Genomic DNA, 23827 nt, shown 5'->3' on the forward strand with positions numbered 1-23827 from the left:
AACACACACACACAAAACACCATGAGACACCTGGCCCCATTCCATTTTCTGCAGGCCGCGCTGCCCATCACATCTCCTGGAGGACGGACCGTCACTTAAGAGCATACAAATGATTTTTAAGGTGCTTTGAGTGATTTAACATAAGCGGTTCAGAGGAAGATGGCTTAATGGTTACCTTTATTAGGCCTGCCAGAGAGAAAGCCTTCTCACATAATAGCTTTATTATGACGAGTGTCCTATTTGCTTGGTCAGTTCTATTTAAAATCTGTGTTGTTACATACATCCGATGAACGTATGGGGTCTCATTACTGCCATGAAAGGCGGCGTTATTGCTATTTGTGTAGCACATTCAAACAATTGGCAATTCAACATCCTTTTAGGCATAATAGGAAGGGATGCTAAGGGGACAAACATGTTCGAGACAAAACACAATAAAAATCAAAAGCTGATTAGATTGTAAAATCTCATGAATGTTAAATACAAGTTTAATATATTTTTAATGCTTTATTCTACAACAATAAAATACACCAGTAAATACACATATTACTTTTTAACCTTTAATTTATCTTCTAAAAGGCAGTTTTCAACAAGTGGCTAAATAAAATTAGAGAGTGTGTCACAGACGTTAGATGACAACAAGCTGAACTCCAGAGAAACGCGAAGCTACGTGCTATTCATAGGATATTGTTAGCTTTTCACCTCTAAAGTCTGCATCAACTAACTTCGGAGTTAGCCAACGCATCATCCCTGTGACCCTTTACACGGTTATCTATACATTTGTAAAAGAAACATAGCTCATATTTATGTTATCTTGTATTTAGGTGAATGTAAATATTGCTATTTGAACCTTGGCGTGACCTCCATGTTGTTAAATCCATCTGAGCCATTAAACCCTCTACCCCTCCCCTGTGCAACCCTACAGGGGTGTTTTCCGCCTCCATAATTGTTTTTCCTGTCACTTACAGAGTGGCAGCAGGTGGGACCATGGACAGCTGGAGAGGTGATTGGCTGGTCATCATGAGTGATGGACAAACAAGTGGTGAAAGTACAGATAAGTCGTCGAGCCCTTTTTGTTTTCATGATGTCCAGAAAGTGAATGGAGTAAAAGAACGTGACAGACGATGCTGAAGTGGGAAAAAAAAGGTGAAGAAGAAGAACTGTGGTTATTTATATTTACAACTGGCCACCCATTAAGCGGTGAGGCACAGCTAGCACCTAAGTCACCAAGCATGCTAACTGTGGTCAAAAACAGCCGTACATTGGCAAAACATCTTTATACATGAGATACTACACACACACACAAAAAAATCCTTCTCGAATATTCCAATTTCCCTGCGATGGACTGGCGACCCGTCCAGGGTGAACCCCGCCTCTCGCCCCATATCAGCTAGGAGCGAGTATAATAAGCGGTATAGAAAATGGATGGATATTTAAACTTTGACAACCAAATTCATGTACAGCCCTAGTGAGTAAGAGTCAACTTCTTGCAGTGGTGACAGAGCGTATAAGAATGCGTGCTTGGTTAATATGTCGCAAAAGTCATTGAAGTTTGCGATGAAGGGATGAGGTGGAGTTCCATGTCAAGGGTGAGGGTCCAACTGATAACAGGGTTTACGGTAAGCAACTCCAACATGAAACGAAATTCATCAAAAGGAAACTGCAGGTGGAGGAGGTGCAGATTCCTGTCAATAACGACAGAAAAGGTCCCAATCTTAAGTTTCAAATGTCAGTAAGACACAATCACCAAACAAGAAGCAATTAATTTATACGTGATTCATTGGTTGATTTTTTTTTTTTTTTTTTTTACCGATTATAATCAAACAGATTTATTTGTTGGCATGTCAATTATAATTTACCTTTAAGAAGAAGAAAAAAGAAGAAGAAGAAGACATTTAGGGCATCCCCCAATGCGGGGAAGAAGAACTGCCAGTTTTAAGAGATTTTTGACATGTTTCCATTGCATGTGAAGTGGGAGCCACTGAATCCAAATTTATCTTTGTAAACCAATTTAGTGTAAGTTTTAGGAAAACTCAATTTCCATACCTCATAAACAAATTGGCCAAAAAAAACGAAACGTCTTCCTTACATTTAAGAATGAATATATTCAGTAGATTTTGGTCATATTGGTTACACTTGCACAATGCAAATGGAGAAGTGTAATTGCATTGTTTTGAAACCTTCCTGTGAGTTGGGTTTCTCTTTAACTTGAAAGAGGAAGCAATTCATAGAAATGTTATGTAAGCCAAAAATTGCCACTGTGCTATTTTCCTCTATAATGCTACGGCGAGCAGCAGTATGTCAGCAAAAAGGTAGCCAAAAGCTCCTCAGATGTGAGGCTGCACCGGTCAAAAACCTGTAATCTCCTGCCTTACAGTAAGAACCTGTTGCCATCTCCTCTGGGGAAACTGACCCCTCCACAGATCGGAGAGAGCAGCTGGTCCCAAAGCGAGCGGTGCAACTAATAATCCATCCGTCTGACACACGGGGTTAGATGGCTGTCATTTGAGCCGTGCTGATCATGCAGGCAGGGATATCTGCAGCCCTGCCGAGATGCGCTCACTGATGGCATTTCATGGGCCTGCGGTCACTGTCACACTCATTGCTTTGGACTTCTCTGTTTTCACACACCTCTCCAATGCCCCTGACTGAGCATGAACTCACACAGTCCTCTCCGGACCTTTCAGGACGCTGTAACACCACTCAGACTTTCACTGCAGTGCTCCCGCTGGCACCGTTATAAACAGGTATCACAACGCGCTGTCGATTCAAACAAAGCAATAAGAAAAAAAAACTTTGAAAAGTGTCCGTTAAGCTTTTACAAGCTGACTCTAAATCATCATTTTAAAGCTGATGATAACAGTCAGCGAGAGTAGCAGCAGCACCTGTGTTTGTTGGCCTCCGTCATTTCAAAGGCATTAAGGGAATTTGCCCGGGGCAAGTATGAAAATTCCAGTCAGCCAGGACGGCTTGCAAACAGTACGACAGATAGTTCCTAAGATCAACCTTTTTTGCTTTTTAATCTACATGTCACTGAATAGTTGCATTTTGGATTTGACATTTTCACCGGTAGGCCCCCCCTCCCCCCTCCAGAAGGAGCCAAACACATATTAAGCTTGAAGCTAATGGTGATGCTAACTGGAAATGTTTAATCTTCTATAATCTCTTTGTTTTTAGCTCAAATCAAAGTGTTTGTGGATTACTGAGCATACAGCTGGATCAAGAAAACATGGATCATACCACGCCGTACATTTCAAAGTTTCTAAACAGACATTTTTCTACAGTTTTTCTTCTCTTATGAGTCGGACTTTACGAGCTCCAAGCAAAATAATTGCGGTTTACACATAATGAAGTGATGCAGGCGGGGGGAGTGTCTTTGTGAGCTCAAGACACCTATTAGTGAATACTTGAAGACCAAACACACTTTTTGTGTGTATTATGGTTTTAAGACCAAGATGGTGCAGGATTGCATGTGCATTCAAGCACAAAAAAAGAAAGAAAAAAAGGCAGTAGTAGTGAGTTTAAAAATGATTTGATATAAATGAATGAACAAATAAACCTGCATCAAATCATTAATAACTGCTTCAGTGTGAAAGGTTGACATGGCGATGGTAGCAGCCCATAACCGCATGCTGCTCCAATACCTAGCCTTCGATTTTAAAGTAAAACAAAACCTAACTTCTTGAAGCGGGGCAGTGGGTGGGGCGGGGAGAGCATGTCATTCAGACAATAACATGTGCGCGCGGGAAAACGAGGACGAGGGGAGAGGAGGAGGAGGAGGAGGAATAGGGGGTGGATGTGTGTGTGTGTGGGGGGGGGGGTAAATGGAAAGCTTTTTATCTCTAGTTTCCCACATCCTGTGAAGGGCTGCAAACGCGGCCACCCAATTTGAAAGAATGAGAGGAATGCGCCTATTCTCCCTGGCGCTTTGATGCGCAGCCAGTTGAGAGGCATTGTCAGGCAACTCAAATAAAGACCGAGCTCAGTCCTGGACTTCACTTAGCCAGTAAACCTCTGTGTTTAATGTGGATATAATCAGGTAAACGACAGGGGGTTAGAATAGCTGGAATGCAATTGATGAACTGCTCTTTAAGTTGTGTTGTCTCCCGATGGAAAATGTCTTGATTGTGCCATGTGGTCGCCTGAAGTGCAGCAAGGCAGAGGCAACGCATGTAAACGTTAGTGTGAGCTTTCGTTGTTTTTGTGTATCTGGCTGAAATTGTGAGAGCCGAACTCTCAATCCTAGACCGGCAGTTTAGTATTTACACATGACTCCCTGTGCTCTATTCCTCTCTAGTATTCCCTGTGTCTGTTTCCCGCGAAGGGAGGAGGCGGAGGACACTTGGCATTGAATGTGCATTTCCCTCCAAAGTGAGTTCATAACTATTATTTAAAGTCTCCTCCCTCTTTTTGGCGCGTTTTGATTCCCGCCACGTCTGTGTCTGGTCTGGTGGGTTACGGGGTTCACTTGATTTTCATCCTGTGATTGACGTGAGTTTGTAACGCTATCTGCCTTCCTATTGGTGCAGAGAGCGGAAGGGGGCGGGGAGAGGGAAGGACGACGTTTAAAAGCAACTGTTCCTTCCGAAGCCGGTGTCTGAGGGAGACGCTGGACCTAGTTCTCAGTTACCCGACTGCCTTGTGAATTTTACTCAACTGTTTACAAAACAACGCCGTGGTTTCGCGTTAGTTTTGAACGTGAGGTCTTTCATCCTGTCGATACCGGACACCGTTTTTGGCCGTATATTCCTGGTTCAAAAGCGGCATTTTTCTTTTTCCACGAATCTTCTATTTGGATGAGAGGATTCCTATCGCGGTTTTGTTCCTGCAACGTGGAGCTAAGACCGTGTGCGAGAGACTGGGGAGCCCTACTGTTGGAATAAAAACGCTTCAAACAACGACCAAGATACACTCGTCGGTAAACTGAGGCGGATATCCCGACAGGAATGCTGCGATCCACGCTCAATTCTCTGGCCCACATCTCCACCGTAGACATGCCGGCAAAAATCCAGCTCCAGGTTCATCAAGGTTAGACGCCCTTTCTGGTCCGTGTTGTCGTGGAGGCTGCGGTCATGGCCGGCAGCCTTCGCCCCTCCGCTCAAGGACAGCAGCTCCTTTAACTTATCGACTAATATTACTGTTTGGATTTATAGATAGTACCTCTATATGTGTATCGCTGACTCCAGCGGGATAACGTTACCTCTCCACTGGTATTAACCGGCTGTGTTTATGTTTTGCAGTGAAGGAGAGGGAGCCCTTCGAGAAGCTCTATCAGGTCGGCGCCGTGTTAGGCAGCGGCGGCTTCGGTACCGTCTACTCCGGTACGAGGATATCCGACGGAGCACCGGTTAGTAGACTTCTCTGTTGTCTTACCGAACTGCTTTTCATTTTAACAACCAGACTTTTTTTTTTCAATGCGGAGGTTTGACGCTGTCTTCTCTTTGCTTTGCTAGGTTGCTGTCAAACATGTAGCCAAGGACAGGGTCTCCGAATGGGGAGAACTGGTAAGAAGCTGCTCTATTTACATGATATTGTTTATTTATTTATTATGTTTTCACATTTCAACGTAATACATTGTTTTGTACGAGGAACTATTTCTTTCACATTTTCGCGTAGTAAATATTGACTGTGTCGCTGTCCTTAGCCCAACGCCACGAGGGTTCCTATGGAGATCGTGCTTCTTAAGAAGGTCGGGACCGGCTTCCGCGGCGTCATCAAGATGCTGGAGTGGTTCGAGCGACCGGACAGCTTCATCATTGTCATGGAAAGACCCGAGAACGTGAAGGATCTGTTTGACTTCATCACGGAGAAAGGTGCCTTACCGGAGGAGCTGGCCCGGAGTTTTTTCCGGCAGGTGCTGGAGGCCGTACGCCACTGCCATAACTGCGGTGTGGTGCATCGGGATATCAAGGACGAGAACATCCTCATTGACCTCCGCACCGGAGAGATGAAGCTTATCGACTTCGGTTCCGGAGCCCTCCTGAAGGACACCATTTACACAGACTTTGATGGTGAGTCATCATGACTGTGTTGTTGTTGTTTGATTAGGTCATTAACACTTGAGTGGGCCAGTTGATTATTTAATATCAACCCCCCTTAGTTCCTAACACATAGACACCCCCGCAGCAGCCTGCCATACATGTATATACAGTACATACAAACCATGTACGGCTTGCGTTTTGGCGCCCCCCGTTGGACGGAAGTGGTATTTTTACAACTCAAAGTTTGTAAACAAAGTCACATGTCTGCTCCCCCACCCACACACACTCCTCTCTCTCGCTCTCTCTCTCATGGCACCTGAGCCCAGATAACAACCCCAGAAACAGATGGTGCTGATAAAGCTGCACTTAGTTAATCATTTAACCATGCGAGAGGCTTTTTTTTGGACTAATACTAACATTGTATTAGGAAAGACTTTGGAAGAAAATGTTGCATATCTTAAAATTTTATTTTTTCATTTCAGGCACAAGAGTGTACAGCCCTCCAGAGTGGATAAAGTACCACCGCTATCACGGGCGCTCTGCCACTGTGTGGTCTCTGGGGGTCCTGCTGTATGACATGGTGTGTGGGGACATCCCGTTTGAACATGACGAGGAGATCCTAAGAGCGCAGGTCCTCTTTCGGAGGAGAATCTCCACAGGTAGATTCATACTGTGATGCGCAGCCTCTAATCACATGTTTGTTACATAACCAGTTACTAATCTTCCCCCTCCTCCACCAGAGTGTCAGCAGCTGATTAAATGGTGTCTGTCTCTACGCCCGGCTGATCGCCCTTCTTTCGAAGACATCATCAACCACTCCTGGATGCAGGGCACATCCTCTTCCCTCATCCCATCCACAGTGCAAACGGACAAGACGGCCACAGAGATCAGACTGCACAGCATCGCACACGAGACCTCAGCCTTCACACCCGCTCCCGTGGCTGTGGCTCGATGATGAGGACATTGAACTGGACTTTACAGATACGAGTCATAAAGGGACAGAGCAGACGGGTGGCCGGCCCGCAGTCTGTATGCAATCGGGCTACTTGCAGAGCAAGAGAAAAGCATCACCCGGCCAGACCACCCCTCATAACCCTGATGTCAGAACATCTCGGCTGGACGAGGGTGTGTTTGTCAGTCTGCAGGAGGGCGTGTTCTGTATACACACAGCCACCATCGAGTACAGTACATGTGCTGGTCGTGTAGCTACAGGCGGACAGTCTGAGTTATGTAACCTCTGGCTACGCTGTACTCTCCTCCCTCCCTCCCCCTGTGATTGTCTGAACAGCAGACATGCAGATGAGGAGTTTCCCCCCAAAAAAGTGCCTTGTGTGAGATTGTTGGGAGGGACCCTGGAAATACTTGAATTTATAGAAAAGCTTAATTTTCTCTCGGCGGTCTTTTAGTTCCTTACTCTATACCAGGGTTATATTGTTTCTTGCTATCCACTCATGGGCCTAGATCAGTAAAGCCTATGCCATTACAACCACTACTATCACTTCCTCTTACTCCTCCAATGTCATTAGCAACCAGACAACCTCATAGCCGTGACGGCAACCTGTGCAAACAAACCATAACAAAACACAGGACTTACCTCTTTACTTCAACGTCCGCCTCTCTGCTACAGCAGCCTCCTCCTCTTCTGGTGTGTTACTGTAAACACTTCCGCTTGCACCACAATGCAACCCCCTTCACACACACACACACACACCGAAATACAACATCCTCTGCTCTTTGATTTCAATCTAAAAACAGTGCCTCACAAAGGTCTTAAAAATCAGTGGGGATATGAATTGTAAATATTTATTATTTATATTATATTTATTATTGTTGCTGTGACAGTCAACGAGCTTATTTTTTTCGTCACAGGCTTTATTTATTTATTTACCTACAAGAGAATTTCGGCTGTATTCATTCCACAGTCACTGAAGGGCCCACAGATTATTTAAAAAAAAAATAAAAAAGATGTTTTTTGACCATATTTATGGCTTGAAATTGTTTGAAAAAGCAGACACTTGTTTGTATGTTTGTGTATGTAATGTAAATAAGATGTAAATAGTCCCTCTAAAAAAAAAAAAAGCACTTCCATCTTAATGTATCAGAACACTGAACGTCTACTGATAGTAACTGGTTTAGTTACTCTATTGTCTGCTGTGTGTGTGTGTGTGTGTGAGAGAGAAAGAGAATGTTTGTGATTGCATCTTGTAATTTTCTGCAATGCAGATTGAATTGTTGTTTTTCATCCATTCAAATTAGAAATGGAAATTATGTTAGAAGCTATTTTTATACAACTTCAATAAATATTTTTTTAACTATAATGCCTGAGTTTTTTTGCATTACCGGCGCACACACACACACACCTCACACCGCTAGGAACTTACTATATAAACAAGTATACTGTATATTTAAATATACCGATGCGCAGAAAACATTGCAGTATTGAATATTGAACTTTTAAATAACCAACATACATATTCCACTGTGTTTTTGGTGTGCAATTTCCTTGTGTACCCCTGTTTGACACCTTCGAGAAGCGGCAGATGTGGCAACGGATGAAGAGACGAGAGAAAACAGATGGCAGGAGAAAAGGGGGGGTGGGGGTTGATGTGTATGAAGGAACTCCAGATACGACGTTCTTTAAGCTAACCTCTACTAATATTTATGCAAGGAGATGCATTTGACCTCCAAATCAGGCCTGCAAACACTTTCTTGGATGTGAGAAGCATGCAGCATTAGAGGAACACACACACACACACACTCATTCTAAGAACTCAAATGATTCATATCACAGTTTCAGCTTTGTTAAAGAAACTACCCCTTCAAGTCTAAAGGCCACATGAAGGATGTTGTTTGTTAGCATTCATTATCTGAGTCACTTTGCAGCTCCCTCAACATCAAAAGGAAAGTGTAATATGACTCAGTCCATCCAGAGGAATTCTGCAATGCAAAACAAGCGCTGAGACACAATGAAGCTATTTAGTTCTCATCTAGAAATAAGAGGCTCCAGTGAAGGAGCCACATGCACACTCAAATTCCAATATTATGAAGACTGACAAAATTCAGATTTTCATAAAAGCATTTCTAGATTTGCGTAGCGCCGGCTTCAAGGTTCAAGAAGCAAACTTGAGAGTAGAGGGTTGCTGGTTCAATCCTCTACCGCTGCAGTGCCCTTGGGGAAGTCCTTCACCCTGATTACTCCAGTGGAGCCGCTCACTGTACTTGGCAGCTTCCATATGTGCACTCCTGGGCACTCCTGCCCTCTCAGAGAGTTCCCCCTGAATAAATAAAGCACGTAGCATTTTCAAATTGAGACATGCCCCACATGCAGATATTAGTCCTAATTTAGGGGCATTTTTATGCCCACGAGCAAACCGTCACGCATGTAACCCTCAGTTCATTGCACATATCTGCTGTAAAGCTTCATGCTTCAGCCACCTTTGAAGTTACAAATGCATCGACTCAAAGTCTTTTTGTATATCGGATAATAACAGAAAGACATCATCAAAGCAAAGCATCTACAAAAAAAGAAGTGGGGAAACAAGCCCTTAACAGCATGAATCGGAAATCTACATTTCTGTCCGTCAGTGGGGCTTTGATCTGATTCAGACTTTCCTCTTCAAATAGTCACACAATTTTCCCCAAAGACCACAGGTTGCTTCCACGAATCAGACTTTCATTTCCCCTCTGATTCTGAGAACCAAGTCAAACTGCGGCACCACTGCTGTCACGGTGAACGACATTATAAAAAGAAAAAAATTGCAGCGCAGGCTTTTTCGAAATGTGTTACAGGTCGCTAGCGTATGAAATAATGAAGCTTTTAAATATCACTGTAACTGTAGGGTTATCTGCACACAAGTTTTTCCTTTGCATGTAAATTGAACTAATCATCCAAACGGTCTGTAGAGAAAGAATGAGTCATATGTGAACCCTGGACACCGACTTCATTTGACTAACACTTAGTCAACACAGACATGGGACATGACATTGTAGACACTGTTTGGGCTTCAGAAAAGATGCATTAGATCCTAGAGAGTGTGTGTGTGTGTGTGTGTGTGTGTGTGTGTGTGTGTGTGTGTGTGTGTGTGTGTTAGTCAATCAATGTGTCATTGAGTGTGATTTTATTGCAGAGCTGCAATATGTTCTTGTTCTCATCCTCAGGGTGGTGGTGGTGGTGGTGGGGGGGGGGGGGGGGGTATCGGCCAGAGAGGGTGTCAGCAAACCATCTGATTGGCTCATGTTTGTCTTGTTCCCGTAAGTCATGTAGTGCTGCACCCTCTTCAGAAACAGAGACTGTTGCATAATCACCTCCCCCCCCTTCTGTTCTGACTGTTGGGTAATGCTGTCAGACACCTCTCTTTCTCTCTCCCTCTCATTCTCAGAACCCCCCCCCCCCGCACACACACACACACACACCTTTATCTCACCATCTCTCTGTTTGTTCTCTTTGTGGTCTCTCATTTCTCACACATTCACACTCAAACACAAGTGCTAATAGATGGGTGGGAAATCTACTGGTAATAAGCCTTAAAAGTGTTACATTGACCGATGCTAAGCTATGTGCAAGTTGGCTAGCTCATATGCGATCATAAATCAAAATCATTATTACAGAAAAAAAATGTCTTCCGGTTCAAGCTTCTTCAGATTAGCAGCACTACGCCTGAGAGGATTTAATTTAAACCTTAAGACTAAAAAGTCCTGGTGTCCAGGTCGCAAAATACAACTTGTTCCCTCAATCAGGCTACTTGGCAGAGCAGAAGATATAATTTGCGCTCTAAATTTTACTTCTCGTAGGCCACAGCATATAATTTGTCCCCTCAATGTAGTTTTTTTGAGGCCACAAGATATAACCTGTAAAGAGGCATAAAACAACTAAATAGAGAAGAAACGTTATATTTTAGGCCCAAAAATAATGAAATTAAGCCTAATTTAAGGAACAAGGTATATGTTGTTGCTTCAAATTAAACAAATTGAAGGAATAAATTATATCGTGTGGCCTCAAATAAGAAAATGAAGCTAAATTTAAGGAACAAGTTATATCTCATTGCCTCAAAATAACAGCTCTAAGAACAGGTTCTATGTTATGGTGTCATGATAACTAATTTGTCAGAGCAAATGAAGGCACATGTTATGTCCTGTAACCTGAAAATAACTAAATTAAAGTCAAATTAAGGAACAGGGTATATGACGTGGCCTTAACAGGACTAATTTGAAGGAACAGGTTATATCTTGTGGCCTCAAAATAACCAAACTGAGAGAACTAGTTATACAGTATCTTGTGACCAATTAGTAAATTGAGGGAACAAGTTATGTCTTGAGATCTTAAAAACAAAAACAAAATTAGTCAAAATTTAAGGGACAAGTTAGCTTAATTGAATAAACAAGTTATATATCATGACCTCAAAATAACTCATTTGAGGGACAAGTTATATCTTGTGGCCTCAAAATGACTAAATTTAGGGGGAAAATGTGGGAACATGTTATATAGCTTAGCCTCAAAATAACTAAATTAAACTAACTTAAAGGGACCAGTCTTGATTTCCATTTAATTGAGGAAACAAGTTAAATGTTGTAGCCTCAAAATAACTAAATTGAGGGAACAAGTTATATCCTTGTAGCCTCTGTCTTTTTTCTCCCTCTCCCTGGCCTCTCCAGGTCTCCGTAGCGCTAAATACTCATCTTCTACTGAACTGTAGCTTTAAAACACATTTGAGGTCTTAAAAGATGTTTTAATCTCCCACTTGTTGCATGTTTTTTGTTCCCATTCATCGCTGCACATATTTCACCCTCGAAACACGTGATAAAGATGAACCCTTGTCTCCCGAGATCGAGTGCATGCAAAATCTATTAGCCTACATACCAAACTATATTTATAGATGCGAAACACATAAACAGATTATAGGTACAGTCGCAAAAACAAACAAACTTTAGAAAATGGAAATTCAGCACCTAATTCTCCACAGGTAAATGAAACAGACGTTTAAAACAATGGCTTTCGTCTGCACTACTGCACTACTGTTTTGAAGTCTTGAATCACATCTTGTCCTATTTGGAGGGCAGTTAATAGATTTTGCATGGATTTAGTCTCAGGAACTAAGGTAAAGGGTTGTGTCCGGGGGTGAGAAATGTATCTGTGCAGTATTAATTTGTGCAAAATATTTGTCTATTTGATAGTCAAAAATAATCTGTAAAATATTTCCACAATGAAATGTAGCAGATGTTCAAAGCAGCATGAATTCAGCGAGTAACTTGAGTAAATAAACTATAACAACTGCAGCCATCAGGGTTTGGGTATTACTGTGAATCCTCAAAAGTGCAGTGTTACAAATCAAAAGTTGCTTGAAAGCTTTTAAATCAAAACATTTCTGTTTTGACGGCGTCTCATTCCTCATTTTGAGTTTGTTCTTGTTGGCTAGAAGCATTGTTGTTTTGGTTTTTGTCCCATTTCTGTTAACTCTATATCTCAGAAACGCCAAAAGTGAATTACCCAATATAAGATTTCCATCTGATACCATACATCTTAACTTTTTCAGGAAATATACTTTTTTCCATTCACCACAGAGCCAAACAAGAAGATAGATACCCCTTCTTCTCTTTGCTGCATTAGGGAGCTGCGACCCACAGGCAGCCACAGGATGACTGTTAGTTAGCTTAGCACAATGAATGGTGTTGAATGGGAATTGTTACAAACCTGTGTCAAAAGTTATCAAATATATTTTTCTGGAAACACTAGCTGATCCTGATTTATGTGAACCAGAATACACAAAGAAAATGAACAACAGGTTTTGGGAGCTGAGGGAATAAATCTCAAGGTGCTAAGCTAACTAGCAGTGAGCCGCTCTATGTGGGTCTCTGCTCCCTTCACATCTATCTTCTTGTCTGGCTCTTGGGTTTAAGGACAATATTTCCTAAATGGTTGGCATGTTTTTCCAAGTCTCTAAAACAGGGCCAAGCTGCAAGCTCAAAAAAATGCTGGATCATACATTTCCCATAATGTCAATTGGTAAACTACTTTCACTGGATGATAAATGACCGAGCCTTGAGGACAGACGGTGTTGTGTTTCTGTTTACTGGTGAACTTCTTTTCATCGAAGCGGTAACATGCCCTCACTGCCTTCATCTCCTCCGTTGTCATGAGGTCACTTTGCCCTCTTTGAGGCAGACACACTCTCACATAGACATTAAGTGAGTAATGGGTGGTAGCCAGCCAGTGTCTGTGTCATTTCTTCCAGCAGAACTGATGATACGCTTCTCTAGTAAAGGTCGGGATCATCTTCCTCCTCGTCCTCCCCCATAGAATAACAGTCTTCCAGACGATCATCTGTCAGCTGATCCAGACTGTGGGGGAACATTTGTTTTATTTGGAATATTTTGTTTCCAGATTCGATACTTTCCACAGATCTGGATCACTGTTTCCATCTCTTCACGGTGGAATGAATCACGCACAGGGATGTAGTGTAGTCATGGCCACCAGTTGCTGATACAGCCTCTGTCTCTCAAAAATTTGTATTTATTGCTTTACATATAGTGAGAGTGAGGAACCAGTAAAGCTGAGCTGATGACAGAAGAAGCTTTTGTCAAAATGATGAACCAGTACAACCAGAGCAACAGTGGATCAAGCAAAACTATGCAACAACCAAATACGCCTGTCACAAGAATCTTGACCTTTCACCTTTGACCCGCTAAAAAAAAAAAAAATTCAGTTCATTCTTGACTCCCAGTGGGTGTTTGTGGCAAATGTGAAGAAAGTCCTTCAAGGTGTTCCAGAGGTACCGTGTTAGCAAAAAATGCAGCTAACAATTTATGCTAACGTTACGAGCGAGAACGACTCGACTGGTGAGGTTCTTCAAGAACTATGATCCATAAATAGAGTTTTTTCTTTCTACAGTGACTGATCCAGTAACAAGATCAAATCTCAAACAACAAAATGAACAGCATCTGATTCCACTGTCCATGTTTTTTCCATTTTCAGAGGCTAACGCTTTTAGCCATGTGCACAGCAATGTTTTAATGCTGTTTGAAACATGGTTCCTCAAAACGTAGCTCTAAGAACTGTGACCTCTCTTCATTACTGCAGTGAGTAGGTGGACAAAAAAAGACAAGAGGTACTTCCTCAACCTGTTTTTAGAACAATGGAAAACTTCCTCTAGTGGGAAAGCACCAGCTGATTGAGACAGATGAAGAGAGACAGAGAGAGACAGAGTTTATTATTTGGACTTTTTGGGAAATTCACCTATGTCTTCACTGCTGAGCGTGAGAGTCTGAGTTGAGGCTGGAGACAGCAATAAACTTAGGTTAGTTTCTAGATTAAGCAACAGTTGAACTGCACTGGTTTCCAAACCTGTCTGTGTCCCGAACCCCAAGTAGACGCCCAGTAACTGCGAATGCTTATTTAAAAGGATTTTTGTTTGATAGGGACCATTAAATGTTGAGCTATTTTGCTACAATTAGCAATTCTTTGCTAATTTGTGTGTCATACTTTACTGCACAAAACTTGATTTCTTTCAGACGCATGGTGAAAAATGCCATGAGTAACTCCAACCAATTTTCTGAAAATTATAAATATTAAATGCTTAAGTCAGATTTCATATATTTTATTTAAATACAGTTTAGTTTACAGTTAAATCCCCTCTCTGATCAACATCACTGTGCTGGAGATATTTTTTTTTCCATGTTCCCAAAATAAACTAGATGAGACATCTGAGTCCAGAGGGACACACGGGGAACTTCCCATCATTGAGACTTTAGTTACATGTGACACACGTCCGTTTCTGCAGGAGCCTTTCAGTGATGATGTCAGACACTGATGAGAATACTATGAGACTTTTAGTAGCAAAAACAGCCTCTTAGTGGACAGACTTTGATGAGAGCAGTGGCTCATGCTATTTGCAGCCTTTTTGCAAAAAGTATGATCTTGAGCAAATACTTTGTCCCAAAACATTAAAGGAAATAAAGGAATTATCCTTTAAAATACACACGTGCGAGTACCAGAACATGTTACCCGTGATTTGATTAAAAAAAAAAAAAAACCCTCCTTGTCTGTTTATGATAAACAGTTTCAGGAAGTTGTCTTTCAGCCAGTCTAATATATTTAATTGGAATGCCAGACAGGCCGATAAAGTGTCTCTCTCAGCATGTCAGTTGTTCATCTGCTACAAGCAAATGAGCAATATTATATATATATATATATATATATATATATATATATATATATATATATATATATATATATATACACACACACACATACATACATACATATGCATACATACATATATATACATACATACATATATATACATATATATATATATATATATATATATATATATACATATACACTGTACTGTGTATATATACAGTATATAGTACCATCTATATACTTTCAAAAGATTTCTGTTTTACGAGATGCACATGAAAGCATCATGAAGTCTCTGGTTTAAGGTTGTTGTTGGTGATTTACAAACGGTTGAGTAACTTTTTAGGTAGAAATTGTTCTCAGGGTTCGGTGTGGCGGGATGAGTCATGACAGAGGTGTGTCTTTTATGGGAGGGGGAGGAGCCAAGAGACAACCTGCATCTGATCAAACCGTCTCGACCGCTCCATCAGTTTTGTTTAGATGTGACTATGGCTGATATTTAATTTCGTTAGTATTTAATCCATTTCACAGACAATGATTCTCAGCAGTATTCTCCTAGCGCTAATGATGATAATTCTATTTTCTGTAGATTTGTTGCAAATAGAAAACAGCAGACGAAGCTGATTAAAGCAAACAGCAGCTCAGCATTCGTTCACCAACTGAAGCGGTGCATCATTTATTGCCTCATTAAGAAAGAATGTATAAACTTCTCTACAGTTTATCTGCTCCAGAGGACAGCTGGGAGTCATTCTCTCCGTCGACTTGTAGTCACATGAACGTAGTTATGTTGTTGACTTTCTTCATACATTTTTGTGAATGAGTCAGGCTTAATAATGAGAGTGGGAGACAAGGAGGGCGGACAGCTCTCTGCCTCTCCTCAGCGCTCTCTCAACAGCTTCGCCATCCCCAGCAGGGTCACACCTCTGCAACTAACATGCCTGAACACGGAAGCAATGAGGAGGGCTACCATGAAGGAATGAGAAGGCTTGGCTTCAAAAACAGTTACTGCCATATTGTTTCAATATAATCTCAACTGACTTTGTGACGTTAAGCGCGCTCTTTTTTTATTCGCCACATTTCTAGCGGTCATGAGATTTTGCAAATTCCGTTGTTAAAACCAAAATTGATCCAAAGGAATATTTGAAAAACAACGAAATCACTTGCAGAAATGCAATTCTCACAGGATTTTGTTCTCATTCCACACTGACTACTTCAATATATCTGGAAGGAGAGAAAAAAAAAAACTTCAAAGAGGACACAGCTGCTAGTTTTGCATTTACAAGAAAACAGTCAGCCTGGATTCACTAGGCAATAAAATAAGAAGATCCTTTACTGCAATGAGTCTCCTGGAGAAAGAATCAAACTAAAGGCATGAGTTGTTAGTATATTTTAAATACATTATTTTACGCCTTGATGTGCACCCCCCACCCCAAAAAAACAAAATCTGGAAGCTATGTCCCACTTATCTTTAAAGAATAGATTTTAAAATGTACATGGTTTAGCCAGTTTTGACTTTGTATACACCGTATGATTTGAGCCTGTTTCTGGCCTGCTCATTAGCCGCAGGAAGTCAGCCATAATTCCGCTTTAACGGGCGTCATTTGCAGCGAAGTGCACAGGAGGAACGAGAACCGATCACAGCCCAGTCAGCTGCTCCCGACCAGCCGTCTCACATCCGGCTGAGTCTCAGCCCCGTTCAGAATTATTGTACGGCCGTCGCTATGAGACCTTTCCCAAGCTTCAGAGTTACCGTTGGCAGCAGCAGCATGAACAACATATTCTTTTTCTTCAAACCACAAAACGAGTTAATTGGGCCTCTCCACAAATCTTAATTGACAGTTGTCATCAGGCAAAAAGTTCAAAAAGCCTCCAGCAACGCTTGTAGTTTATTGAAGAATTTTATTAGACTGACGAGTTTCGGCTTGCAGCTTTTATGATGACCCTGATGAGGCTACAACTTAAAACGTGTCAGTCGCTAGGGCTGTAATCAACCAAAGAATTTCTTGGTCGACTGAAGCCCTCAAATTTCGACTAAAAATTGACTAATTTTATATATGAAAAATATACTGTGTCAACTATCAGCACAAAACCTGCTGAGGAATATTTAGACAGTTGTATTTGTCACGTTATCATAATTGACCGACACTATCATTTGTCCTGCGCACAGAGCGAGACTGAACAGAGGAGCTCGGCATCGTGGCTGAGACACAAACAGACTTAACTTAAAACTTTACTCTTAAACACAAAAGGGTAAGTCCATTGTAAGATTTTTTACTATCAAAACAAAACAATTAGTAGACTAAAACATTGAAATATCAATTCTGATATGTTCATATACTCAAAACTGACGGGGTAACCTCAGGTGGTTAGCTTACTGTTTCTAGGTGATATGCCGTCGTGGAGCTGTGACATGAAAACTGTTGTTTGCAAACTTTGCATTCGACTTTTTTTCCATCATCTATTTTCATGAAATGCTGCCACACAGCAGATGTCTTTGACATGGTGGACGAGGACTGGCTTTAAATGAAACCGTCAAAATTAAATATACCTTCATCAAACCACCAGATATTGGCCTCGTATTCTTCAGTCTGTCGGTCTCTAGCGGGTCGGGCTAGTCCAAAATAGCAAAAACAAGGGGGTGTTCAAAGATAGATCGTTATTTGTGAAACGGGTGCTTTCAGTACTTTCCTCCTGATGAAATTAATGTGGCAAAAAAATCAACCAATCAGAATTTTGGTCGAGCCAGACCGTATTGACTAATAAATCGACCAGTCGACTGGGAGATTACAGCCCTATCAGTCGCTTCTTCATAAACACCACAAATGTTGCTTGAGACTTTATGACCATTTTATTCTCCTTGGGCATTGGTGAAGTTGTTCTCCAAACTCTTAACTCTGCTTTCACAGTTTCCTTCGGGTGTAAAGTTCTGCAGGTGCCCAGCAGTGGTACCGTGACAGCAACAAGATAACGGTATGGCCGTGCAATGTGCAGTTGTAAATAAACAACAACAATAAATCACATAACTTCAACTAAAACCTGAAAGAATCTTCATTCATGTAAATCATATTTATGTATTTATTGTAGTTGATTGGTGTTTATTATAGTTTTATTGTAGTTAATTATAATACTTTTTCTGCTGCTACTTCTCCATTTCTGCTGCCATAACAGTGCCAATTTCCTCACCTATCAATCAGCCTCGTCCCCTCTTGATGTCTTTGGACTGTGGGAGGAAGCTGGAGTACCAGAGAGAACCCACACAGGAACAGGGAGAACATGGAGACTCCACACAGAAAGATCCTGTGCTGGAGCCAGGCTCATAACTGGAATCCTCTTGCTGTGCGACTGTTATATTTGAGAATATTCTCACAGATTTTGGCGGTGTATTGCTGCCGACTTACTTTGCGGTCATATTTCAAAATGAGAGAACCACAAATTTTGAGAAGATCTTCAAGGAAGTGCTACTTTTAGGTGCCGAGGTATCAGTCTAGTTGAAATATTGGGGGTGAAATAGCATGATCGTCCCGCACGCTATGTCCTCTGGTGAAACTCCTCATGGTCGGGGGAATAAAACAGCTGGTGGTGTCACGAGTCGGCACAACAACCAGGACAACAAAATTTGACAAGAAAAAGCTCCTTTATGCTCTTTTCTATGTATTGGTGAAAAAATCTCGTCCTTTTTGCTAGTGGAAGCTATTTTTGTATAATAACGAGAGTTGCCAAGTCTGACTTTTATTCACAAGACATGTTCCTGTTTTGTTTTTGTTTTTCTTTCGATTTCATTCATATTTTTGTAACAGGATAGAAAATAAGCATTGATATTTGCTCATGAAAACATATTGACCAGGAGCTCATCATATAAGAGATTTAGTTGGATTAAAGTATGATTTATTGCTCCGGTAATCGTTCCAACAATGACCTAAACAACAGAGTACAGTCCAGGGAAGGAAAGCTAGGCTGTTCGGATATTCTCACCAGAAAACTCTTGAACTTCTCTTTTATTTGTCTAGTTTCAATGGGTATTTTTCCCAGGCCTGGCTGGGGTCTGTGGGAGTCCAGGAACTGACTGTGGTGGCTCTGTTTGTCTCCAGGATGCCTTTCGGGGTTTCCAAGGTAGTGGGAGTAACTTGTGTGAGCCAGCTGGGGCGACCCATGACTCTCTCTTTGGCTAATTCCCTGAGCAGCTGATAGGCTCCGGGATGGGGAGGCGGCGGACTCTTGAATCTGAAAGGTTATGGGAAGGGGAGGCTGTAGAGGAAGCCCGGAAGAATGGATTTGGACTTAATCGCAAAAAAGGGTTCTGCTCTGCATTCATGACCATGACCTGTACCATGTTTGTCTCTTCGTGTCACAATAAATGTCCCATTATTGCACACTGTCACCCTGAAGGAGACAGAAATACACATCTTCGCTTGTTTTCAGAGATTTAAATAGATTGTATTCCATCCATTCATTTTCTATACTGCTTATCCGTTAAGGGTCGGGGGGGGGGGGCTGGACCCTATCTCAGCTGACACTGAGTGAGAGGCGGGGTTCACCCTGGATGGGTCGCCAGTCCAACGCAGATAGATTCACACAGTAAAATCAATGTATATAAGGATAGGATGGATATAACTCGCCCAAAGAAGTGCATTTTGCCTCTCAAGTAATCACAAATAGGTGTCCTGAGCTCAAAGATATTGTCCCCCCCCTTCCCTCCTTCCCCCCTGCATCTTTGTTTATTTCAGAATGCAGAAGGAACCAGCAAGTTAGCACAGAGCTAATGCTAAAATCTGTTTGCAAACTCTCAAACTCATTGTCCAGTATAATCCATGTCCTTTCTTTTCAGCTATAAAATCAATAATCCATAAACACTTTGAACTGGAAGCAACAAAACCGATACATTTTGAGTGCGACCAGATGCTGCTGAGTTTTTAAACTCAAATCAAATTATTTGTGGATTACTGAGCCAGAAATGTGCTTGAGAGTTTTCAAACTGACTTTTTTGGGCAGATTTGCTGTTGTTTTGTTGCAGTTGTTAGTATAATTCACCATTAACTTTAAGCTAAATATACCGTAAATTCCGGACGATAGAGCGCACTGTTATGTAAGCCGCAGATGCTTATTTTAGGGAAAAAATCAACTTTGTACACGTATAAGCTGCACCGGTAAATAAGCCGCGGTGCACGGTGGAAACACCTCGGCCGCCCGTTCTCTGCGTGTTGACCCAGTCTTCCAGAGCATTTTCAAGTCCGGGCCATCTGCTATTATGACCTCTGAAAGCTTTTGTCGTCTTTTTGCATTGGGTCAGTTCGTCATGTTGCCGCCTCCAGCGTCTCACCATGGATTCGTTTATGCCAAACTTACGTGCTGCAGCTCTATTTCCATCTTTAACCGCCAGATTGATTGCCTTTAACTTGAAAGCTGCATCATAAGCATTCCTTCTTCTGCTCTCCATCTTGAGGGTGAGTACAAATGACTGAAAATATCGTGTGATGCTCTTTTTACACTGCACCGCGGCATGGACTGGACGGTACTTAGAGAAATTACCATAACATTTGGCCAGGAATTTCCCTAAGTGCGATACTTGGAGCTACCATCAGGAACAATAGGGAATTACTGCCCGCTGCCGCTGCCCGCCACACCCCAGGGTGAAGGTAAAATCCTTGTATAAGACGCACCGGAGTATAAGCCGCGGGGCATGGAGCGTCGAAAAAAAGTCGCGGCTCATAGTCCAGAATTTACGGTACGTGACTTGCTCTTTCCCCGTTCTGAGGCCACAAAAACGTGATGCAGGGGAAAAAAAGAACTTAGAGAAGTTAGGACACTCATTAATGAGTACTAGAATGACAATTTTTGGGGGGGTGAAGTATCACTTTAACTATGAAGTTGGAGTCTGAGGCAAATTAGCTTATTTTACCATAGCATAAGACTGGAAACAGCTAGCTTAGCTTCTTAAAAGTCCAAAAACACACCCACCAACAACTCCAATATCCTCGGATGTATTATATTTCGGCTAGACGGTAAATAGTCTTGTCGTCACCCTGAATTTGCCAGGGAAACAGCAGGTTAGGGCGTCACTACACATTTCTTTATGAGAAGTTCTTAGTGTTAACAGCTGCCAGTTACACCGATGTTTTTGAAGATTAAACAAGTGCATAATTTATTCATTTGGAGTCTGTAGAAGTTTTAGAGGAGAAGCGCTATGCTCGCTGCTTACATTGTTTTTACAACATGGTTTCATGACTTTAGAATCACGCCACATGCCATGAGCCTTCAAACTAATGAAGACTTCCTCAGTTGACTTCAATTTTGTGTTACAGACATGAAGCAAGATGGTTGTTTCTCATGTCTTGCTCCTGACATCTTCCGCGTAGACCATAAAACAATTGTCAGTTACAAGTTAAACAGCAGGCTAAAGAATTACCTATAACGTTACACAGTAAAGTTGGCTGATATCGGTATGCTTTCAGATGGGTAACTCTGGCCTGCTGTGGCAACCATGGATCAGAAACATCCAGTGCTGGAGACACAATCCTGCAAGTGGGTTTAACCACTGCAAAGATGGCGGACCTCTAAACACTCCCCTGATGCCGTCCCATCTGAGGCAACGCTCCCATGAGGGCTCCTCCTTCTTGATTGCCTTGATCATCTGCAATACATTTAAAATGATCTGTAAGTGTAAACTTCCTCATTCCTCATCCTTGTCCTATACACTAAAAAGGAGCAGACATGGAGAGTTGCTGTGAACACTTACCCTCTCATCACTAAAGATGCAGCGGATCTTTGTGCAAAACATCAGTGTGGTGAACACTAAGAAGAGGACGGCCTGCAGCCAGAGGAAGCTCAGGAGCAGCTTGGACACTCCTGGAGAGACAAAACAAAAGCTTGAGTTTATATTAAGCAAATAACAGAGATGTTAAATGTCACAAGCATTGGATGCTAACATCTCTCAGCACCAGAGAGGATGTGCACAGCACTGAGGCCCAGAGTGTAGACAGAGATCAAGACAGACATCTACATCAGGTCAGCAGCAAGACTGACCTGCAGGTCCTCACAGGCTTGACACTGGAGCACTTTGGGCACGTCTGGATGACGCATCTAGGCTTCTACTGTAGGTTCTCCACATCACCTGGGTGGTGCTGCTGCGTGTTTTTGTGTCCTATGAAGAGGGGGAAAAAAAATCAAAATCTGTTGGTGGTCATGAAGCTGGGTCAGCGGCAACACATGCCACACCAGCAGACCTTGGTAGCCCAGTCCATAGCCACCACCAGAAGCCTCACCTTTGTTTATGACCCTGCACGTAAAAAACTACGACGGCCAGCGGGACAAAACACACAGCAGGAGCCTGATTCACATCATCAGCATGTTACGTCAGAGGGGAACTCACAACACTTAGTATTATCCAGAATAAAGCGACAAAATGTAGGAAAAGGTACTTTGAATGATAAAATGATGGGACTTGAGGACACATTCTTTGAAGATAGGAAGAAACATCATTATTCCCTGAATGAGTTGCTACAGTCCACAACGAGAGAGGAGAGGGCCGTCATGTGAGTGGGAATGTTGCTGGGTTCCCACCAGAGCAGCTTGTCCCTCTGTGGTTCACACATAGTTGACTGCCCCAGGGACCAGGACACTGGGCATCTGACCCCCGTCCAATGAGGCCAGATAAGGGATCCACGCCACTCTCAGAGGGGTACTTCTGACCTGCTGCTGTGACCATGGATCAGCAACATCCAATGCCGGAGACGCAATCCTGCAGGTGGGTTTAACCACTGCAGAGACGGCGGACCTCCAAACACCCCCCTGAAGCCGTCCCATCTGAGGCGACGCTCCCATGTGGGCTCCTCCAACTTGATCCACTCAATCATCTGCGTCTACTTACTGTCACGTCACTAAAGATGCAGCGGATCTGTGTCCGCAACATCCGTGTGGTGAACACTAAGAAGAGGACAGCCTTAAGGCAGAGGAAGCTCAGGAGCAGCTTGGACACTCCTGGAGAGACAAAACAAAAGCTTGAGTTTAAATCTAGAATGAGGCTAAACTGACGCCCGAAAACAGAGTGTGCGTAAGAACAAATTTTAGCGAACAAGCATTCTATACATGCAGCCCATCTGAACTAGAGAATGTGAATAAACTTGTTAATTTCAATAATTTTTTTGAATTATGAATGTCACTGTCACCTCCTATAAATGACACCGATTTTGTGGAGGGTAAAAAAATTTAAGGGAATTCCTTCAAATTTGCCATGAACGTTTGCTTCGTTTTTTAATTTGAGGTTTGTCACTCAAGTGTTTATTTTGGAACTGAACTGGTTAAGCAGGATTTAGGCAGAAAAACCTTCACTCGTGTGAAAATGGTGTCGCTTTAATGCCTACAAACATTAAAGGTCATGGTTCTTTCAAAGGTCAGTTGCTAAAATACACACCTGTACACACCTTTTTACTGCTAATTTTCTCAACAGTGGTTTTTTGTAGACTCCCAAAAGAGTTTCTTTTTTTGCAGCACAGTAAGTTTGGCCTTAACATCCATCCATTTTCTACTGCTTATCCTGTTAAGGGTCGTGGGGGGGCTGGAGCCTATCCCAGCTGCCTTCAGGTGAGGGGCGGGGTTCACCCTGGACAGGTCACCAGTCCATCACAGGGCCAACACATAGAGACAGACAACCATTCACACTCACAGTCACACCTACGGTCAATTTAGAGTATCAATCAGCCTCGTCCCCTCTTGATGT

At 42.3% G+C, this 23827-nt stretch overlaps 1 protein-coding gene and 1 long non-coding RNA gene across 2 annotated transcripts; one reads left to right on the forward strand and one right to left on the reverse strand.

The window, feature by feature from the left end:
• The first annotated feature begins 4573 nt into the window (after positions 1-4573).
• Positions 4574-8296, forward strand: pim1 (Pim-1 proto-oncogene, serine/threonine kinase). The gene is made up of 6 exons (XM_086214051.1): positions 4574-5025; positions 5238-5344; positions 5451-5501; positions 5642-6008; positions 6461-6637; positions 6719-8296. Exons 1-6 carry the CDS (start codon positions 4944-4946, stop codon positions 6931-6933), a joined length of 999 nt encoding a protein of 332 aa, XP_086070177.1. The 5' UTR covers positions 4574-4943; the 3' UTR covers positions 6934-8296.
• A 12535-nt stretch (positions 8297-20831) lies between these two features.
• LOC147256147 (uncharacterized) lies at positions 20832-23238 on the reverse strand. Its single transcript, XR_015117739.1, has 3 exons — positions 22135-23238; positions 21848-21957; positions 20832-21742 (listed from the first exon to the last, which is right to left on the reverse strand). It is a non-coding gene; the product is annotated as an uncharacterized LOC147256147 (long non-coding RNA).
• Between the last annotated feature and the right edge of the window lie 589 nt (positions 23239-23827).

This window comes from Aulostomus chinensis, chromosome 9 (genome assembly GCF_037954235.1).
Source record: "Aulostomus chinensis isolate RoL2024-O1b breed Wild chromosome 9, RoL_Achi_v1.0, whole genome shotgun sequence".
Classification (NCBI taxonomy): Eukaryota; Metazoa; Chordata; class Actinopteri; order Syngnathiformes; family Aulostomidae; genus Aulostomus; species Aulostomus chinensis.

Coding starts and splice junctions, on each gene's coding strand:
- pim1 (XM_086214051.1), top strand. CDS start 4,944: ATGCTGCGATCCACGCTCAATTCTCTGGCCCACATCTCCACCGTAGAC. Junction 5,502..5,641: donor TCTCCGAATGGGGAGAACTG/GTAAGAAGCTGC, acceptor CGCTGTCCTTAG/CCCAACGCCACGAGGGTTCC. Junction 6,638..6,718: donor TCGGAGGAGAATCTCCACAG/GTAGATTCATAC, acceptor CTCCTCCACCAG/AGTGTCAGCAGCTGATTAAA.